The sequence below is a fragment of the Muntiacus reevesi genome, chromosome 13 (genome assembly GCF_963930625.1).
Source record: "Muntiacus reevesi chromosome 13, mMunRee1.1, whole genome shotgun sequence".
NCBI lineage: Eukaryota > Metazoa > Chordata > Mammalia > Artiodactyla > Cervidae > Muntiacus > Muntiacus reevesi.
The window spans coordinates 8,395,434-8,413,739 of NC_089261.1; the positions used below are offsets into that span (position 1 = coordinate 8,395,434).

Genomic DNA, 18,306 nt, shown 5'->3' on the forward strand with positions numbered 1-18,306 from the left:
ATAAATGCACGCGCGTCTACCATCAAGGGGAATCATCACCACACGCCTCTCTCCCAGGCACGGGAGCAGGAAACGATCTGGCTGGATGGACAACTATCCCGGAAAAGGCAACTTCCCTGGCTGAATTGATGGGACGCCCCCGCCCCAGCCAACTTCCCCGGGGTGGGGGAGGGGGAGCACTGACAGGGAGGAGTTCTCACTGTTGTTTTAATACTTAAACAAACAAACAAAAATAATAACAAGCTTACTAGGTCTGGGGGCTCCGAATCCGGCTGCCTTTTCCTCAGGGAAGAAAATCTCTGTTGGCTTCGCGCCGAGAAGCGGCGGAACGACTCTCGGCTCCGAGAAGCCAGGTGTCGGAAGGACGAGGTGCGCTTGAAGGGGGTCCGTCCGGAGGGCTCCCCGCCCGCCCGCTCAGGGCCCGCCGTGCTGGTCACCAGGTTGAGGGCCTCCTGGAAGGAGCGCCGGACGGTCCCCATCCACTGGGTCACGTGGCTCTGGGCCACCGTGAGTTTGTCACCCAGGTAATCCATGGGGCTGGCGGGGCGAGGCGGGGAGGAGGGCAGGGAGGTGCCAGGGTCGGTCCTCTAGGGTCCCCCTGCTGCACACTCACTCGGGCAAGTTCTGGGCTCTCGCTGGAGAGGAAAGGTAGCCGCCTCTTCAGTAGCTGGACCGGGAGCAGGTCAACACCCGCCGAGCCGGTGGCCAGGGGCATCCACGGGGCTCGCTAGGATCAGGCTGAGAGTCCAACCCCCTGGGGCTGTGAGTAAACACACGGCGGCTCCAAGATCCAGTTCCCAGTGCTCACCGGCCGGGCCGGGCCGGCTGGCTGGCTGGCTGGCTCGGGTGACGACAAGCTTTGCTGCGCTGGCTGGCTTCGGGGTGTGACAGTCCCCCCGCGAGCTGGGGGAGGAAGAGGCAGTGGCCCCCGGGGAACCCTCGGCGCAGTCCTCACGCGCCCCCAGGGGCCCCCCTGCTCACCTGGCCCATGCAGGTTTACCCGTCCTCGGGCCAGGGGGAGGGGGAGGAGGTTTCCGAACCTGTGGGCCGGCGGGCAGCTAGCTCATTTCCGGAGGCAGCCACACCGGGGCCCCGGGGCCCCCCCGGCTCCCCCGGCTCCCCTGGCTCGGCAGCCCGGGATGACATCAGCCCCCATTCTCAGCGAGGGGCTTCGCCGCCTGGGAATGCAGGAGGGGCCTCGGGGAGGCGGCCGCCCAGGGAGCTGACGTCCGCCCCCATTTGTTCTTCCCCACCCCACCCCACCCTCAAGTCCCAGCTCGCTGGCTCACCGTCCGCGGGGCTGTCAGGGCCTGCACGTGCTCGGCAGGCAGCCCACCCGCCCTGCAGCCCTGACCGCCGGCTCAGCGGGGGAGATGGGGCTGCACGTGCATGCATGCGGGCGCGTGTGTGCGTGTGTGTCGGAAGACCCGGTGGCCCCGGGAAGGCTGAACAGTTGGGAAACTGCCTCCAGGGTGACGGGACCTGTGGCCGGCAGTCAGTCTGTCTCCCTCTGGCGGTCCATTTCTCGGTCAGGTTCCCAGCCTCTCCTTCCTCCCCCGCCCTGTCTCAATTTCCACTTGTTCCTCCCTGAGCTCCCTCTCTCTCTCTCTCCAGCCTTCCCTCCTTCCTCCCTAAAAGGAGACACCCAACCGGGTGAAACAGCCCCCGAGGCCCCCCAAGGAAGGAACTGGGCCGGGCTGTGTTTTAGTACTGGCGGAGTTGCCATGGCAACCCAGGGCACAGCACCTGCCCCATCCTGGGCAGGCAGGCTCCACACGGGAGCAACAGGAATGATTCATGGTTTATACTGGGTCACATGGGCTCCCGGGCTTTAACCCTTGTGGAGCTGGAGTGGTTGGGGCTGGGGGTGGGGGAAGGAGGGCTGGGGATGGGAGGCAGAAGCATCTGAGACCGGAGGGGGTGCTTGTCGGCAAGGGAGAGCAGCAGCCGGATCCTGAGGGGAGGCACGCATGTTGGAGAAGCTTTCTTCCTTCCAGCAGGGATGGACCCTCTGCGGTACAGATGAGGAGGCTCAGGCTCAGAGACGTAGATTCACTGGCCCAAGGTCACACAGCAAGGCTCTATCTACCACCAGGCCGTGGCCCAGGCTGTTTCCTCCCCGCTCTCCGCCACTTTTCAGGGTCTGACGCAGCGCATGGTCCAGAGTTGGAGCTCAGTAAATATTTATTGTTCAAACGCCAACTCCAAGAGTGAAACTTTGATCAGTTTGACTGCATCCCAAGAGCTTTTCCCCACCCACGTCACCTTCAGTTCTGAATAAATATTTGCTCCCTAGACACTGATCAAAGGGCCTCACTTGAGAAAGTTTTTCATGGAGGCGTCTCTGGCAATGCAGCTGACGCAGCTCTGCTTCTCTGGATTCCCAGTCCTTATGGATGTTCGTTTGCTCACTCATTCTTTCACTCATTCATGTAAACATCTGGAGACTGTCCTCTCTGGGCCGGGTGCTGAACATGGACCCCAAGGATAGCCCCTGCCCTCGAGGGCTTACAGCCCAGCAGGACCCTGTAATGGTGCTGATATTTACTGAAGACTGTGACTCAGTCTCCAGTGCTCTTCTAAGTGCTCGCAAGAGTTAACTCAGGAATCCTCACACGAACCCATTTGACAGAGGGGAAGACTGAGGCCCAGAGAGGTGACAGTTACCTGCCAAGGTCTTCCAGGATGGTAGGCAGCCCTCAAGACGGCCTCCAGAGATCCCTGCCCTCTGAGTCATACCCTGGTGTGGTCCCCTCCCACGATGAGCGAGAATTGGTCTGTGTGCAGAGGTGAGGCAGAAGTGACAGCGAGTGACGTTCAAAACCAGGGCCTGCCGGCCACCAGGCTGCGAGACACTCGAGCAGCCCCGTGGAGAGACCCATGTGCAGACAGGTCAGCCACCCCAGGCCAACCGCCGGCACCAACTTCCAGCCACGTGAGCGAGCTGCTTTGGAAGCAGGTCCCAGATCACCAGGCAGACCCTTGGATGACCCAGCCCTTGACTGCAACTTCATGGGAGACCCTGAGCCAAAGCTACCCAGCCAAGCTGCACCCCCAATTCCTGACCCACAGAAACCATAGGAGGGTCAGATGCCCAGAGGCAAGGTAGCACCTGGGCCATCAGGAAACACAGGCTGGAGCAGGAGGAGAGAGGGGAGGGGACAGGGGGCTCTCGCAGTAGCCTGCACCCCCCCACTATGCAGATGAGAAAAGGCGCACAGGGCCCCAGATCCTCCCTCCAGGCATGTGTCTGGCCCCACCCACCACCCCATACAGCCTCCAGGGTCCCAGGGCTGCTGGTCACCAGGGTTTCCCTGCTTTCCTCATACACAGTGTCCGCAGTCAGCCTCCTGCAGCAGGTGGTCCCCAGCAGACCGGGGACTCCCAGGATGGGAGCAGTCCTCCCCACCTAACCCCAAAAAGCTGCACCAGAAATACCTGAAGAGCTGGAAAGGGATGCAACTTTTTAAGGTGGGGGGGATTTACTGAGCACCTCCGGGAGGAAAAAAGTTACATCAAAGCAGCACCTTTAAAATTGTAATATCCGGGGACTTCCCTGGCAGTCCAGCGGTTGAGAATCCGCCTTGCGATGTGGGGGATGTGGGTTCGATCCCTGGTGGGGGAACTAAGATCCCACATGCCGTGGAATGACCAAGCCTGAGCTGCAACTACCGAGTCTGAGAGCCACAACTAGGGAATCCATACGCTGCAACCAAAGATCCTGCATGATGCAACGAAGATCCAACACAGCCAAATAAATAAACTAACTTAAAGTTAAAATTATAATATCCAGTGTTGGCCAGGCTACGGTAAAAGAGTCATATTTACTCACAGACAGAGATGGAGATGGGTATGTGTTTTCTGAAGGGACTTTAACATTCAAAATCAAAATTCTTAAAAACAATGCCCTGCCAGTTAGCGACACACATGCTAAAGTGTACTGACATCTATAGCTCACTTTGAAATGCAGGGGGAAAAAAAAACCTGTACACTACGGAAGAGATGGGAGGCTAGATTTTTCTTAGGCAAATGTAGAAAAATGTGACCAATTACAGAATATTCCTGGTGGGGATGTATAATTTTTCCTTATATTTGAAATTTTTCATAATAAAAGGCTGGGGTGGAAGGATGAGCCTGCCTTTTGACCCCGAGTTTCTTGATCCACACCCAGCACTTTGTCCAGAAATGAGCATGATCTATACAAGACACAGTCATATGTGATAGTTATATTTGTGAAAAGGTTGTAAAAACCTTATCATTCAACAAAAAAGAAACTTGTTCAGTGCTATGCTGACCTACATCCAAGTCAGAGGCAAAAAGAAAAGTCAGTGATATTGATCCCACCTTTATGTGTTATGTCAGCGGTCGTTTTGTGAATTAATTTTGATTTTTAAAGAATGCTGTATAAAAATTATTTATCTTGATAACCTATTTTTTGGGGGGCTGCTCTCTTAAGATGTAGACCTTACGTGTGTGCCTTAGTCACCTCACCCTCGACAAAGCCCTGGATTTGCTAAATCAATACAGCATCATGGTTAAAGGTTTGTGGACCTGTCACTGACTCATTGGAAAAGACCCTGAAACCTGGAAAGATTGAATCAGGCAAACGGAGAAGGGGGCGGCAGAGGATGAAGTGGTTAGATAGCATCACTGACTCAAAGGACATGAATCTGAGCAAACTCTGGGATATAGTGGACAGAGACTGGTGTGCTACAGTCCATGAGGTTGCAAAGAGTTGGACGGGACTGAGGGACTGAACAACAACTCTTCTCTAGCTCTTATTATACTATGTGGCCCTAAGAAAGTTACTGAACCTCCCTGATTTTCAGAGAGGAACTCATCAAAGGCTGTCATTGTCACTGATGCTATTGGTATCATGGGCTGTGAGTGCCAGGTATCGTATTAGTAACACATTGTCTGCTCCTCCCAACAATGAAATGAGGTCTGTGCTAGGATTACTACCCCCATTTTACAGATGGAAAAAACTGAGGCAGAGGGATTCCGTAGCTGGTCACACAGCTATGAAGTGGTGGAGTGTGCAATCCGCAGCCTTGCACCTTAAGCAAGGACAGGAAGACCAGCCTTTGCCAAATCAGTCTAGAAGGAAGACAAGTGTTGGGAAGCGCAGAAGGGACTAGGTGGTGGGCAGGATCACACAGTCCGCCTCCTTCCACACCAGGGGAGAGGGGTGCAGAAGGGAGCTAGAAAGCCAGATTGCCTGCCTGCTCCCAGCTCCCGGCTCCCTTTAGGTACAATGTGGTCTAAAAGTCTGACTATAAAAAGCGTCACTTTCTGAAAACTGGGGCACAGCCTGAACGCTTTCCCCGCCAGAGGACTTTTTCTGCAAACTCTTCTGTTCTCTCCAGGAAACTCTTGGGAGGTTGCTGGGCATCAAAAAAGAAAGAAAGTCATCTCCTTACATAATTAATCCAAAGGACTCTGGAGAAGCCACTGCGATCCAGGAAATAGAGGAGAATTTTACCATAGTAGGAGGTAGAGACCAGAGGTCACCATTTCCAGACGTGCGTTTGCCGTTACAGAAATCAGCATGTCACTCATTCATCCATTTGACAAATTTCCCTGTGCAGTTACTTTGTGTGAGCTCCTTACTGATCCCGATGGGACCATAGTCCCTGAAGAGCTTGGGGTAGTTCTCTGATTCTCAGCCATTAAGAGGAGAGGGTATCCCAATGGACCATATCAAACCCGAGACTGTAATTTTCTCCCCCATATCTGATACAAACGTGAACACTCTATAGAGAATCCCTCAGTGGAAGAAAATGCCGAGGGAAAAAAAAAAAAGAACATTTGCAATACAAATACCAAGAGCTAAGAAAGACTAGTGAATAACACACTGTGATGGGAATGTTAAGAAGTGGAGGGGAAACCCAACTAAGAAAGTAGGAAGTTGAGGAAAGACAAAGGGAAGATGATCATTTATTGAGGATCATTTATTGTAACTGCAAAAAGGAAATCTAGGTAGGGTTTTGAAAGATGAATAGGAGTGCTCCAAGGAAGCTGAATGGCATTTGCAAAGGCCACTGGGCATGGTCATATTCCACCCTCCCCCTGGGCTTCTGCACATGCTGTATCCCCTGTACCCCTGACAAGAGCCACTTTCCCCTGTTCTCCATCTCTATCAGATGTCCCCCCACCTCAAGATCACCTTCAACAACCCCAGTCTTTTCCAAATCTCCCACAGGAGGTCTCAGTTACATGATTCTGCTTCCCAAAAAACTGGACATTCCAGGAGTAGGCATGCAAGGTCTCAAAATACATTAAAATAATATTATATATAGATAATTGTATTATATATAATATGTATCGATATTATGTTGATAAGGAAGGTGGTGTAGTGATAATAATAGCGAGATGAATTGAAGATCTGCTCTATGCTGAAAACTGGTTACCCAGGCACCTCACCTCACATAATCCTGGCAACAACCCTATAGGGTGAGCCCTGTTATTAATTATCCCCGGTTCGCAGAGAAGGACAGTGAGGTTTTCAAGAGCTGAAGGTATTTGTTCAAGGTCACTGAGCTGACAAGTGGGGCTCTGGGACTTGAACCCAGACCTGTACGATTGCAAAGTCCTCCTCCTTCCAGGGCAGAAGCCAGACTCTCTCCACACCTCTAAAACTCCTTAGAACAGCCAGTTCTGCACCCAAGCCCCATGCATGAGGGCAGTGACTAGTCTACACCCTTCTTGGGGTGTCCTCAAATCTCCTCTGGTCAGGAAATTTCTGCAGAAAGACTTGTCTGGGTGCAAATCAAAGTTTCCTTTCTTGACAACTGGCCTAGAGACTGATTCCGGGGACCATGTGTGGGAAGGGCTGATTTGTGGACCCAGCTTAAATCTGTTTTCCCAGGGACTTTCCTGGCAGTCCAGTGATGAAGACTCTGCCTTGCAATCCAGGGGACATGGGTTTGATCTTTGGTCAGGGGACTAAGATCCCACACGAGTTGGAGCAACTAAGCTCGCATGCCGCAACTAGAGGCTGTGCATCGCGACGAAAGATCCCGTGATGCAACGAAGACCCGAGGTGGCCAACTAAATAAATATTTAAAAAAAAGCAACCTGTTTTCTCTCCCTATGGGATGGAGCAAAGCTTTCGAAGGGCTGATCGGTGGCCAAACTTATCCTTTCATTGAAGAACCAGGCCCAGGTAGACGGCTGTCCCAGACCTCAGGGTACACCTCTGACAGGGGCCCTGATTTTCCACAGGGGTCGCTCACAATCTGCATTTGACAGGGTCTCTGGCCTCAGGTCTGACCTCCACCCCCAGGGTCTCTCCACCCCAGCCCAACCGGACCAACTGCCATCCTGGATGTGCCAGGCTGTCTCTTGCTCAGCCCTTTGCACACGCTGCTCCTTCGGGCGAGGAAACTGCCCCACCTGTTCCTCACCTGGCCAGCATCTACTGTCCTTCACAGCTCAGCTTCGGTACTCCCTCCTCCAAGAAGCCTCCCCCGATACACGCCCCCCAGGGCGCCACCTCTGGGCTCCCACTTTGCCAAACGACCCTCTCCCGCATCATTAGCAATCTGAGCTGTAGCTCAACTGACCAGTCAGTCTCCCCACTGGACTCTGAGACCAGGGGCAGCAGGTATGTGTCCTGTTCAATCTTGATTCCCAGCATCCAGCACTTGATGTGCCTACCGTGTGAAATGAGGGAATCACTGAGGCTTGAACCCGAGTCACACAACTCCCAGCATCCCTCTGCCTAGGCTTGTTTCCAAGGCAACAGGGGAAAGAATTCTGATATGGGAGAAAAAAGAAAACAGAAATGACTTGACCTGACAAGTCAATCCCAGATTATTTATAAACCAAGCCCACGATTATTTCCTTGTGTTCATTTATCACATTCTTATTCAAGTAGTCATTTTAATGACCTAAGATGCCCCTAATTAACCTTGGAAAGGGAGTGGTGTGGGGGGGAGAAAAAAACAATCTGAAAAGGAAATCTTTGTAGAAACAGCCAGGAACTTGTCTCTGCTTTATCAGGCCCCACCCCGAATGCAAGCGGAAAAAAGAGCATTTTCCACACTGGGGAGAGCCCGCTGTGTGGCCCCGCCCCATGTGGAAAGGTCGGTCTGTAATTACAGTCCCCCTTTGAAGAGCTGGGCGTCTAATAAAGCTGCGGGGTCCGCCTTCTCTGAAATGGAAACGGGGTGGGCTGAGGGCCCCCACCCAGTTCACACAGCCACAGCGCTGCCCTGGGGCTCTGGGAGAGTGTTTCTGGAGCCCTGCCAACCCTTCTTGGGCTTCCTGGTAAGGAGAGGGGCCCCACTGAGGTCTGATCCCCTTGCCTGGGGTTGGTCAACACACCCCTTTCCACAGTTCAGTTCAGTTCAGTTCAGTCCCTCAGTCGTGTCCAACTCTGCAACCCCATGGACTGCAGCACGCCAGGCCTCCCTGTCCATCACCAACTCCCAGAGCCTACTCAAACCCATGTCCATTGAGTCGGTGATCCCATCCAACCATCTCATCCTCTGTCGTCCCCTTCTCCTCCCGCCTTCAATCTATCCCAGCATCAGGGTCTTTTCCAGTGAGTCAGCTCTTCACATCAGGTGGCCAAAGTATTGGAGTTTCAGCTTCAACTTCAGTCCTGCCAATGAACACTCAGGACTGATCTCCTTTAGAAGATCCTTTAGGCTTCCCTTTCCACAGGAGCCGCTGAAATCCCACATGTTTGGATCGGTTAGTAAACGAGAGCAAGATGTTCTTGGGGAACAAGAAATTACGACTGGGATGAAGGAGTCATGATGTCCCCCAGAAGACCTACCCCCGAGTACCGAGCCTGCTATCCTGGGCTAAGTGCCCCTAAGTTGCACCCCAAGATCTGAAGACTCTCCCTACGATAACAAAAGGCTGGAAGAAGGGGAAGAAAAGGCCTTCCTGTCCCTGCTCCTACGCTCCCTCCCCCACACCTTCTGACTTCCACAAGCGTTTGAATGGGGGCCTACTCGGTGCCGGGCACTGTGTCGGGTGAGAGAGGCCCCAGCCCCGGCCCCCGGATGATAAGCAACCTCGGCGGAGCTCAGCCGCTGAGGGCCTGCTGTCACCCCCTGACTCGAGGAAGCCAGGAGGGTTGTAACTCGCGCGGTGCAGGTGAGGAAAGCGAAATGCCGAATGAGGGGGACCGGAGCCTGAGCCACGTGCAGAACGAGGCTCGAGCCCGGGGCTGGCTGGGCACAAAGCCGGGGCTCCGGACCACCAGGCTACGCTGCCCCTGGGAGCGCCCCGCTTCATGGTAGAATTCATGGTAGAACGGGGTTGGCTTCTGGGGTGCAGAAGAGGTGGTCTCAGGAGCAGGGTCCAGACCCCTGTTCTTTCCTCCTCTCTGCTTTACTTCCTCAGACTCGGGCTGCCGCAAGTGAACCCCAAGTGAAGCCTGATCGTGATGGCACAGGTTTCCCGAGACGGCCTCGGAGACCCCCTCTCGGCCTCAGCCGCCACGGCAGCGCCAGGGACCCCCGACCCAGGCGGCCTTGCAGGGGGCTCTGTAGCCTCCTGCCCCGGCTGAAGGGAGGCGAGAAGGCGGGTCCTGGGCCCACTGACCTGGGCTTGAGGCCCACCAGGCTCTGCCCCCAACCACTGAGGGTCCCCGGGCAGCGCTCCCCCATCTCTGGGAAGTGGGGGAGCCCAACTCAAACTCCAGCTGCCTCGTGTCTAAGGGCCCCCGTCCCTGCCGGGCCCAGACACCATGCGGCTGTGGGCTCTCACGTGGCCTCCTCTCGCCCAAGGTGCCTCATCTCACAAAAGGAAATCAAGACACCTGCCCCCCGGGTCAGGTGCCCAAAGCAGGTCCCGGCAAAGGTAGGCGCCAGGGCCCCAGGCTCCGACGGGGATGTCCACGGCTGGAGCGTTCACTTTTCTGAGAACAAACTTGTGAAGGGAAACGGCCTCCCAAATGCCAAATCCACGTCTATGCAAAAGCTGCTAGGGCGCGGTGGACGCTTTCTCAGCACCAATGACGAGCCAGGCGCTACGCCGCCTCTTGTCATTCCCCGCACACACGGTTAAAGGCAGGCCTCCCAGGACTGTGCGCTGTGTGACCCAGGGCAAGGGACTCACCCTCTCTGAGCCCCTCCTTCCTTTTCTTTAAAATGGGATAAACATGGTCCTCCCCTTCCCAGGTGCTGCGGCAGGCTACATGGTGCGTGTTCTATCCTGTGGGAGCAGAACCACCGCCCCCATTACACAGAGGAGGACACTGAGACAGCGAGAGCGGAGGCTGAGGCTGCACGGTCAGTCACTCGGGGGTGAAGGCTGGCCAGGAGGCCTGCGCTCTCTCTTGGCGGCTGCGGCTCAGTGAGCACAAGGGTGCCGGGGAGCCCCCAGGCCCAGCCCCGCTGCTCCCATCACCCAGCTCGCCCTCCGCTCATCTCAGAGCTGCCGTAAAGGTCCCCACTCGGTCCGCTCGCTGCACGCTTTCTCCCGGCCCGGCTAGAGCTCTATCATCTGGCGCCTTGTTCCTCGGATCGTGGGTGGGGGCCCTCCTCTGCGCCACCCACGCTGTTCTAGGAGCCAGGCTGTGCCGGGCGGCGGGGAGGGAGCGACGGCAGGAAGGGGGCGACCAGGCGGCCTTGGCATCTTGACAAAAGTGTGTCTCCCCACAGGCCCCCACCACCACCCACCCGGGAGGCACAAGGCTGTATTCTGGCAGCCTCGGAGCCCGTTCGAGCCAGCCTGGGCTCAAAGCCCTCCAGAGCCCCTGACTTCGCCAGGGCAATGAAGGTGAGATTGCCCCCACCCCCAGCTCCCTCCACCTGGCTGCTTCCTGCCAGGGAAAGGCTGCGGCCCCCACACCAGGCAGCCTTCGTATTTCTGAGTCTTTGCCCCGGTCCCTGCCCTGATCACCCAACACAAAGGAGCTGCCAGACCGTCTCGGTCTTAACGCTCTTTCCTTTCAGTTCAGTCACTCAGTCGTGTCCGACTCTTTGCGACCCCATGTACTGCAGCACGCCAGGCTTCCCGGGCCATCACCAACTCCCGGAGGGTGCTCAAACTCATGTCCATCGAGTCGGTGATGCCATCCAGCCGTCTCATCCTCTGTTGTCCCCTTCTCCTCCTGCCCTCAATCTTTCTTTTACACGTTCCTTTTCACCACCTGGTATTGATTTAGTGTGATCTCTCCAAGCAAGTCTCATGAGAGCATAAACCTGGAGTGTCTTACTCTCTGCTGTTGCCCCCTTGCCTGGCACACCGCCTGCTCTCAGTAAGTGTTCGCTGAATGAATCGGTAAATGAACCAGTGAAGCAAAGAAGGGGAAGAAGGGGTGAGGCAGGAAGGAGAAATAGGGTAGGCAAGAGAGGAAGGGGAGGAAAGGGGAGGTGCACAGTAACTTTTAAAAAATTACTTATTTATTTTTTAGCCATGTGGCATGCGGGATCTTAGTTCCCCAACCAGGGGTCAAATCTGCACCCCCTAAACTGGAAGCACAGAGTCTTAACCACTAGACCACTAGGGAAGTCCAAGCATGATAACGTTGGTCCTGCAGTCTCATCCTCTCCTCTTTCCCGGGCCGATTCCTACTCACCCTTAAAGATTTCACAATGATGCCCTCCCCTCTAGGAAGCCTTCCCTGCTACTCTCTCCCACTCAGTTCAGTGCTTCCTCTGGGCTCCCCAACCCCTGGGATTTCCCATCACATCATAAATATAAGGGCGATGGGACTTCCCCGGTGGTGCAGTGGATGAGAACCCACCTGCCAATGCAGGAGATGCGGGTTCGATCCCTGGTCAGGGAACCAAGATCCCACATGCCGTGGAGCAACTAAGCCTGCGTGTCCCTGCCACTGAGCCCAAGCCGGAAGCCCCTCGAGCCACAACTACTAAAGACCTCATACCTGGAGCCTGCGCCCTGAAACAAGGGAAGCCACCACAACGAGAAGCCCGCACGCCTCAACTGGAGAGTGGCCCCACGTGCCTCAACTAGAGAAAGCCTGCACAGCACCAGAGACAGCACAGCCAAAAGTAAAGAACAGATGAAAACTATCAGGGCCGATATCCACACCCCTCTGCCCACCGGCTGCAGGCACTGGAAGGTCAGGGCTGTTTTCAATTCCCTTTTGCATCTCCAGGGCCCATCCTGAGGCCTAGCACCCAGCTAACGCGTCTCAAGGTCTAACCAGACACCAGGCCCAGGCTGATGTTCTGAATCAGAGAATTCAGACTCTTCAGCATCACCTTGTAAGTAGGGAGACCATCTTATACCCATTTTACAGACAAGAGAAGCAAGGCTGACAAAAGTCAAGCTCCTCGGCCAAGGTCCCACAGCAGGGACCCGGGGAGGCCATCACACTACCCCGTCCTCCAGCACTATGCGCAATGCACTGGGCACTTCATATAAACCTCATCGGTTCTCATCGGCCTTAAAGGAGACATCACTCTCCCAAACCTCAGATGAAGGAACCAAGGCCAGGGGCACACAGGGCCCTCACACTCAGCTCAAACTCATTCAAGCCAATCGGGCACCGGGAAACTAACCAAAGAACCCGCACAGAAAAATATAGCTGTGAGCAAAGAACCCGCACAGAAAAATATAGCTGTGAGCAAAGTTCTTCCTTCCTGGCTAAGCCTTGAAAACGCTGACGACTCACTTCCCATCCTCTCTCGCAGCAAAATCCTGGCCGATGGGATCTGGGGTTGGGGGGGGTCTGCTGGCTGTGCTCAGGGAGAAGTCTTCCTCCCAGTGCACCCTCTCTCCCTTAGCTGGATGTTGTCAAGTCTCCCAGAAATGGCTGGAACTGTGGCAGCCACTTTGGGGCCATGAGAGGACAAGATGCTGAAGGGATCGTAGGAAGATGGAAAGAACTGGGGTTAATCCACCAATTCAGGATGTGGTAAACTTTTAAAATTATTGAATTATTGGTTGTGCCACACAGCATGCAGAACTTCCCTGACCAGGGATCAAACCTGCGCCCCCAGCCTTGGGAGTGGGACTCTTGACCACTGAGCCACCAGGCTAGTCCTGTGATAGACTTTTGAAAAGGGCCAGATAGTAAATATTTTAGGTCTTGCTAGCCACATCTGGTTTCTGTGACATACTTTTCTGTTTTGGGTTTTTTGTTTTTTTTTTTAATCCTTTAAACATATAAAATCCATCCTTAGCTCACAGGCCATAGTTTAATGAACCCTGCACTACATCCCCTGTACCACCAGGTGATCATGTGAATAACACACATCCTTCTGGTTTGGCCCATCTTTATGAGGGGTCTTTTGCTACTTTCAGCATCTTCAAAACCATCTTCCCCAACACAATGGCAGTGTTGGACCAAGTAGTGACGGTGAGGATGTAGGCAAGTGAAACTCTCAGGGGATGAGACGCAAAATGGGGCCAAATGGTACTGGAAGACAGCATGGCAGCGTCTAAAAAAGTTTACCACACGCCTATCGGGCTTCCCTGGTGGCTCAGAGGTTACAGCGTCTGCCTGCAACGCAGGAGACGCGGGTTTGATCCCTGAGTCGGGAAGATCCCTGGAGAAGGAAATGGCAACCCCCTCCAGAATTCTTGCCTGGAGAATCCCATGGAGGGAGGAGTCTGGTAGGCTACAGTCCATGGGGTCACAAAGACTCGGACACAACTGAGCGACTTCACTCACTCACCACATGATCCAGCCGCTCCACTTCTAGGTGTTTACCCAAGAGGGACGAAGTCACATGTCCATACAGAAACTGAACAAGAACGCTCACAGCAGTTATATTCATACGAGCCAGAACGCGGAATCATCCCAAATGCCTGCCAACGGATGAAGGGGTGCACACACTGGTACCTCCACGCAGCAGAACGGCCCTGAGCGATCAAAAGGAACGGGCCGCTGGTACTCACGAGGCCATGGATGACCCTCACATGTGAGTTAAAGAAACCAGATGCAGGAGAGTATGTGGTGTCCCACTCCACTCATAGAAAAGCCTAGAAAACACAGGCTAATCTACAGTGACAGAGAGCAGAGCAGCAGCTGCTTGAGGGCAGGGAGGGAGGGATGGGCTGCAGAGGGGCAGGAGGAAGTTGATTGAGGGACATGTTCGGTATTTTCATCGCAGCGGCGGGTCCTCGGGAACGTGTGAAAACTCATCAAACTACGCATGTGGTGCGTCAGTCATATCCCCACAAAGCTGCCTCACACAGAACAGGGACGGCTCTCACAGTGAGCAGGGCCCCGAGGGTACTGAGGGGCAGGGTGTGGGTGAGTCTTGGCTGACTGTGCGCTAAGTCGCTTCAGTCCTGCCCGACTCTTTGCGACCCTATGGACTGCAGCCCGCCAGGATCTGCTCTCCATGGGATTCTCCAGGCAAGAAGTGGGTTGCCATGCCCTCCTCCAGGGCATCTTTCCAACCCAGGGAACAATCTCATGTCTCCTTCATCTCCTGCACTGGCAGGCGGGTTCTTCACCACCAGCACTAGCTGGGAAGCCCAAATGGGGCCCGCAGAAATGCAGGGGAAGAGGGGACGTGGGAGCCCGAGAAGCCAGAGGCCCCCAGCAGACCTCACGTGCCATGGGTGAAGGCTGACGTTCAGCTCTGCCCGCTCCATAATGCAGCTGAGGACAAGTGAAACCTGAGATGTTTCTGATTTGGCAAACGCGGTGCCCCAGCGGCAGCCCTTGGGGATAGCTCGTGGATCCTGTGGGCCATGCTGAGCGCCCTCAGTTCTTTTTGGAATTCCCGGGTGCCAGGGCTGGTGTATGGGCGCCGGGTCTCTTCCCGTCTGAGGAGACCCAGGGCACACAGCAGGCGGAATTTCCTGAAAGCCCCAGACTTTGTTTTTTCACTCAGCCCAGAAAGAACAGGAAGAACTCCCAGCTCAGCCCTCCAACCGCCATCTGCAGCAGACTGGGAACAAGTCTGGCTTGGCAGCTTCAGAGCCTCCGCCCGCACCTGATCAGATCCCAGGGACAGGCTGGTAGGCAGTTGGCCCGGCAGAAACCTTGCCTCCCTCCCTCAGGCCCAGAGTCCTCCAGAGAGCTTGGGGATCTGCACAAAATTGTCTGCCCCTGGGTCTCATTAATGGGCACTTCTGCTCCTGTTTAACCATTCTTAGCCCCACTAGACAGCATATTAAAAAGCAGAGGCATCACTTTGACAAAAAAGGTCCATATATATATATATATATATATATATATATATGTCAAAGCTCTGGCTTTTCCAGTAGTCATGTACGGATGTGAGAGTTGGACTATACAGAAGGCTGAGCACCGAAGAATTGATGCTTTAGAACTGTGGTGTTGGAGAAGACTCTTGCGAGTCCGTTAGACAGCAAGGAGACCAAACCAGTCCATCCTAAAGGAAACCAGTCCTGAATATTCACTTGAAGGACTGATGCTGAACCTTCAATACTCTGGCCACCTGATGTGAAGAGCTGACTCATTGAAAAAGACCCTGATGCTGGGAAAGACTGAAGGCAGGAGAAGAAGGGGACGAAAGAGGACGAGATGGCTGGATGGCATCACTGACTTGATGGACATGAGTGTGAGCATGCTCCGGGAGTTGGTGATGGACAGGGAGGCCTGGTGTGTTGCAGTCCGTGGGGTCGCAAAGAGTCAGACACGACTGAGCGATGGAACAGCAAAAGCAACAGAGCCCTGGAGCAGCAGAACCCACCCTCGCTGTGAGAACACAGACCCTTCGCAAGGAGGTCTGGGTTGACGGTCTGCTTTCCTCGAAAACAGTACCGAGGTTATAGCAACGTGTCTGGATTCAAAAGCCCCATGGGGGTCCTCAAGGGGGTTCCATGTGAGAACTTCTGGGGGTGGAGCAGGGGGGTGGAGGGGTGACTTCCAGCGTGCGTCTCTGTCCAAAGTGGAGAGATGCGGGGACAGTGAGAGTGTGTGGTGGGGGCGGGGGGAGGCGGCGTGGAGGGCGGGGTGGAGGGCGGGCAGGCAGGGTGGAGGGCTGGGTGTCAGGCCAGATCCCGGTGCCTCTCCATTCTCACCAGACAAGTTATTTCAGATTTGAATAATAACCATGAGAACTACTTTCCCATCCTCCTGCCAAATGTTCTCATTTCAAAATGGACTTAATGAGATCCGTTGGCGGAAGGACTTCTGGAAGCAATGAAAGCGCTGCGCAGCCTCAAGATGCCAGGAGCGAGTGGCACTTGCTGGGGACCCCAGGCAACAGGAGTGGGGCAGGGCCGGGCGGTCATCACTTACGCGCCTGCGGGGGCTGAGCACGGCGCTCGGAACACGGCAGGTGCCGCCGCGCCTCTCATGTCCGCGATGCTCTGCCAACAGGCCCGGCTGGTCTCAGCTCCTCTTGAAAGATGAGAAGTCTGGGCCTCAGGCTTGGTTCCCGGGCTGCCCAGCATCAAACCCTGACCACCACACCAACGAGCTGTGTGACTGTGGGCAAGGCTGCTGCACCTCTCTGAGCCTCTGTCACCCTATCCATCTGTAAACGGGGATCATAATGGTGACCTCTCTGGAGGAAGCGCTCGGTGGGTGTCCGAGCTGAGCAGCTTGCTGGGGGTCGAATGGCTGGATGCGAACCCGGGAACCTGCCTGCCTTCAGAGCATCATCAGTTCTCTCTTTCCACTAGTCGCCAAGTCCCTCTCACTTCGCTGAAAGAAACCGAGAGAATCAGAGGAGAGTGAGCCCACCCGCTCCTGGCCCTGGCATCCAGGAGCCCGCCCTGCCTCCCTCTGGCTGCTGCGGAAGAAAGGGCCTCACTTGCAGCCCAGGCCACCCCCACCTCTCATCCCCTCTCACCAGCTCCAGGGCGTCACCCTGCAGCTGCCTGTGCCCCTGTTCCCTGTAGCACCAGCGTGCCTCCCCCGATGGGCCAGCCCCATCGGGAAAGCTTCAACATCCCTCATCTTTAAAAGCCAAATGGCGGACTTCCCCTGTGGTCCAGGGGTTAAGACTGCTTGCTTCCAGTATAAGGGGTGTGGGCTCCAACCCCGTTAGGGGAACAAAGATCCCACATGCCCCTCAAAAAAAAATTTTTTTTAAAGCAAAGCCAAAGGGAAGCCTCCTTCAATTCCATCTCCATCTCTGCTTAGAAATCTGATGGCGCCTCAAACGAAACATCCCAGGACAGGACTCTTGGTCTCTATTCTCAAATCTGCTTCCTCCACACAAGGCCCCCTGCCCACCCCGCTGGCCTGTAACCTGGAAGCGCTCCTCAGTTCCTCTCCCCTCTCCCCCACCTCCCCAAAATATAACCTAAACCCGATCACGTCTCCCCCCACCCACCCCTGACATCCCTCCTCCGGCAGCAAGTTCCAGCCCCCATTTCCATCCTATCACACCAGCCTCCACCGAAAGTGCACCCTCAGCTCTCTGCCACGAGTGAACTCCAAATGCCAAACACTCTGTCCTCAGATTCTCTGTGCCTGGAATCTCCCGGTGTGCCACTGGTTAGGACCTCACCATCCAACGCAGGGGTGTGGGTTCAATCCCCACTCAGGGAGATGGGATCCCACATGCCTCAGGGCCAAAATACCAAAACATAAAAACAGAAGCAATATTGTAACAAATTCAATAAAGACTTTAAATATGGTCCACATTTAAAAAAAAAAATCTTTAAAAATAAATAAATAAATTGGATTGCTCTGCCCCGGCCCTCAAGGCCCCCATCTACCTCTCCCCACCCCCTGCTCAGTACCAGGCGGGACGATATTGACCCGACTATCGGCCTCAACCTCTCCACGCTGCTTCTGGCCTCGGGGCCGGTGTATGTGATGTTCCCACCGCCTGAAACCCTCTTTCCCCGGACACCCAGGGGTGGGCTCCTTCTTCTCGGATCTCTGCTCAAAAGCCACGTGCCCTTAAGGGACCTTCCCGCCACACCATCTCCCAGCCTCTCTCCCACGTCATCCTGTCTTACGGCCTTCGTACATTTGTCAGGCTTACTGTTCACACGTTTTGTCCGTCTCTCCCGCTGGAACACACCCTCTGCTGGGGTGAAGACTGTGCGTTTCCTATCCCGCCCGGATGCTCGGTGCCTAGAGCAGTGTCTGAGGCAGCGGAGGGGCTCGGTAAATAGTGAGTGAATAAACAAGTGAATAAAGGAGCCAACAAATGAAAGAGCGAATGGACACACGCACACCAGACAACTCTCTGGGGCTCATTGTGCTTGACTCTGAAGAGGAGGTGGCAGGCCCTGCACCCACGGGATGGTGGTGACGGTGAGCCCTGACGGACTGGGGCCCGGGAGAGGCTCAAAAAGTACCTGCTGGTTCAAGCGCTTCAGCCAGCAGAGACCCCGGCGGCAGGAGTCTCCTCTCAAAGCCTCGCTGTATTAAACTCGCTTTAAAGCCAAAATTCTGTAACTGAGACACGGTGGTTGAAGGTCTAGTGG

At 54.9% G+C, this 18,306-nt stretch overlaps 1 protein-coding gene across 4 annotated transcripts in view; it reads right to left on the reverse strand.

The window, feature by feature from the left end:
• Window positions 1-18,306, reverse strand: part of KIAA1671 (KIAA1671 ortholog) — a 173,916-nt gene that overhangs the window by 59,685 nt on the left and 95,925 nt on the right. Inside the window, exon 1 of one of the 4 annotated variants that reach the window (XM_065904925.1) lies at window positions 249-550. The exons of the other annotated variants lie outside the window; for them this stretch is intronic. Coding sequence (XP_065760997.1) covers window positions 249-533 — 285 coding nt within the window. The 5' untranslated portion in view covers window positions 534-550. Of the gene's footprint in view, window positions 1-248; window positions 551-18,306 lie in introns of those variants that run through there. 4 annotated transcript variants of the gene reach the window in all.